This window comes from Apaloderma vittatum, unplaced genomic scaffold (assembly GCF_000703405.1).
Source record: "Apaloderma vittatum isolate BGI_N311 unplaced genomic scaffold, ASM70340v1 scaffold22062, whole genome shotgun sequence".
Lineage (NCBI taxonomy): Eukaryota > Metazoa > Chordata > Aves > Trogoniformes > Trogonidae > Apaloderma > Apaloderma vittatum.
The window spans coordinates 5,516-8,765 of record NW_009703406.1 but is presented as its reverse complement, the minus strand read 5'-3'; the positions used below and the strand labels follow the sequence as shown (position 1 = coordinate 8,765).

The window sequence follows — 3,250 nt, the reverse complement described above, 5'->3', positions numbered from 1 at the left end:
TCCTGCTGTGCCATCCCCACACAGAGCAGCAGGAGGGAGCTTGCCATTACCAGTGGAGAATAAACAGCCTCATCTGAACCACACTGGCTTCCAGTGAGCTAAGCTCAGGAATGACGCTTGGTCACAGACTTTAAGAGTCTTCCCCAGCAGTGAGAAGTCCTAATGCCATTTGTTGTAAGCTGTCCCCTGTGCATCGAAACATTGCAGCAGCTCTGGGTCAGTTAAAACTAATGTTAAAACTAAAACTGTTAAAACTAATGCTTAAATATGAGAGCTTTGGGGAAAGCTCTACTGCTGCCTGTTGTGCTCTGCATGGATGTAGAGGTGCACACTGAGTATTAAACAGTTACGTAGAAATTAAACTGGGCCTCAGAGCACAGCCTGGAAAACAACTGCCAACAACGCGAACCCACCACCAAAGATTTTGGGAGCAAGCTGCCCCCGTAGAAGAGAGGAGACATTCTGACACCCCTTCGCCTCCACCAATAAACTCACCAATAAATAGAAGAACCACACAAAAGGACACAATCTCCACCGGGTCAGCCTTGGGCAGTTTCTGGAGCTTAAGGAGAAACTTCTCACCAATGGTTTGCATTTCCTTCAGAAAGCCTTCAGAAGACATTGTGGCTCAGCCTCTCCAGGCTTTATACTGTAGAAGAAACAAACAGAGAATAAACCTTTTCACTGACTAATGCTAGGAAGCTGCCAGCCTTCTTATAGAGCTGGTGATCACAAGGAAAACAAGTTTATCTGGTCTCAGTCCTTGTTCCCAGTAGCTAAGGTGGAGGATGGTTAATTGTGTACATGTTCTGGCACTGTTTAACTTCAAAATCTGGCTTTGAGGGTGTTTTTGTCAGCTGCACTGTTGAGCAAAGGCAAAACAGTGTTTTTACAAAAGCACACTTATTTCAGCAGGCACAGAGTTAGTACTGGACAGTGCCTGCCCTTGGCTTTTACCCAATGGAAGTAATTTTTTTTGCCCAGTTGTGCTAACTTGTCCTTCCAGAAAGAAATGCAATTCTAACTCGACTTGAATTCCACATGATGAACCCCAGTGGTACAAAATCTTCAGTTGTTTTTTACTGAGTAGCACAGAGTAGACTCCCTTGAAGACTTCCTGCACTTTCAGCCACAGAAAGCCCCTTCAAAAACTAAGGCGCTTACTCACCACCCCGCCACTATACCATTAATGACGTTTTTATCAACCACTTTTACTGAGTGATGATATTAAGAGCCAAAGCTGGTGTTTGCTGGGGACAGCTGGATGCTTTTCAGGTTCTCACAGATGAATGCAAGTTTTATATGGTCAGGTAAATACAGCTTTTTTTCTTTTAAACCGCAGTCTGTTGTAATGGAGCAATACATGAATTGGAACCGTGGATGCCCACCCAGCACTGCTGGTGATGAGCAAAGCAAAAGCTCCTGGATCTGTCAGAGATACCTCCCTTGTGGAGCTAATCCCTCCTGCCCTGCTCAGTAACCTGACACCTTCTTCATTCTCAGAAAGAATGTTCACGAGGAACTATTGTTACTGAAAATACTATTAGTCTAGTCAGTTAGGTGCCTCAATTTTTCCACCAAAATTTGCTGTTGAGCCAGATTTTGGAAGGCACGGCAATAAACAAGCTTGCCTGAGAGCTATGGAAGTCCAAATTTTGCTTCAGTCAGTAACTGGAATAGGGTATTGTTGAGAAATATCCATAGTTTCACGTAAAACAAGTGTTTGGCCAGGTCAGTGATTGGATGGATTGTAACTCTTATGTCATTATCGTATCAGAATGTACTACCTTGCGTGTGTTGTAATCGTCAACACTATTTTATGGGACTTGAACGCTGCAATTTAATATCCTGGTCTTGCGATAACACAAAGCCAAGTGACCATGACGGTACTTCCAGAATAAGCCAGTTAGTTCATTACTGCACATCTGGTTTGGTTACTCAAACAAATGGATGCTTGGAGTTCAATTTTTCTAAACACACTGAGGACAGAGAGACCTTGGCTGTTTCTTTGCGTGCTGGGCTTAAATACTACAGTGCCAAGTTAAATTACATTTTGTATGTTTATGCAATTGAAAAAGAGTCTTCTTTGTTCTTTTAAGATGAAGCTAAGGAATAAAAATCGGAACCAGCTGGTTTCCTAGGGATGGGGGTGGATGGAAAATCTACGTCTACAGAAAGATCTCTGTGCAACTTAGCAGGGAGGCATAGCTGTGGCCTTTTGACCCAAAAAGGTCACTTTTGAGACTCGGGTTAAATAGTTCTTTCCAGATGATTGCCGTACCCCAAGCGAGCTGCTCCAGAAATGGCTGCTTTCTGCTTTGCACAGTGCTGCAGGCTTCTGTTGTCAGCAGGTTTCCAGTTTTGTTTCCATTCCAAGAGATGGCACTGCAGGCAGAGGTGATTTGTGTTTTCTACTCTTGGCTCTAGAAGAAAAATTTTGTTTAAAAGAGGGAAATATTTCTGGCTCTAACATTTTGAAAGTGTTTGTTCCCTTTAGGAGATTTCTGCCTGCCCAGAAGCTCTCCTAGCAAAGAATCTGCTTGTACCCTTTTGTACCACGCTTTGGGCTGCACCAGAAGCAGCAAGTGCAAGAGCCAGGCTTCTGAAGTTTGGGTATGCAGGGTAAAATTACTCGTTAGGATTGTAGTACTCCACGTGAATTAGCAAAGGGCCTAGTCTAAATTGATAAGAGCTTGTAGTAATGGACATTCCTCTGCCCCGTGGTACCTGATCTGAGGCTAAGTGAAGGAGTTTTTATTCTAAAACTTGCAAGGAATGTCGCTTGGTTACCTTGGTTTTAACTTCTTCACAGACAAAGTTTGATGTCAGTGGTGAGGAAGCAAATGTTTTTCTGCTCGATTGCACTTCTGACTGCACACTGGTTCCAAAGGCTCTCGCTGCTCTGGGATTTCTGCTTGTGGAACATAGCAAAAGGGTAAAGAACAAATGAATTCTTCAAAAAAAATAAAGGAAAAAGAGAGAAAAAAGTAAAAACTCCCCCAGGAAAGTTAGTTATGTTCGTGGACTTTTGTATCTTCCATTCTACTTGTGATGCAAAGTCTTTGGTCAGGACTAGTTTTGATTGTGATGTCTTCCCAACTGATATCAACAGAATAAAGATCTAACCCTAGAGATTAGTCTAAGGGTAGGGCTAGTGCTGTGTGACTTCAACAAGTTGTCTTACGCATCTGCCTTATATTCCTCAGGTACAGCACAACAGTGATGATACTGCTTATAAATTTGAGAGTGC

General features: G+C 42.9%; 1 protein-coding gene across 1 annotated transcript in view; it reads right to left on the bottom strand.

Moving 5' to 3' along the window:
- The window catches only part of SMIM5 (small integral membrane protein 5), a 1,419-nt gene extending 797 nt beyond the window's left edge, over positions 1–622 (bottom strand). The window contains exon 1 of the mRNA XM_009864625.1: positions 496–622. Coding sequence (XP_009862927.1) covers positions 496–622 — 127 coding nt within the window. The remainder of the gene's footprint in view (positions 1–495) is intronic.
- Positions 623–3,250: the final 2,628 nt, after the last annotated feature.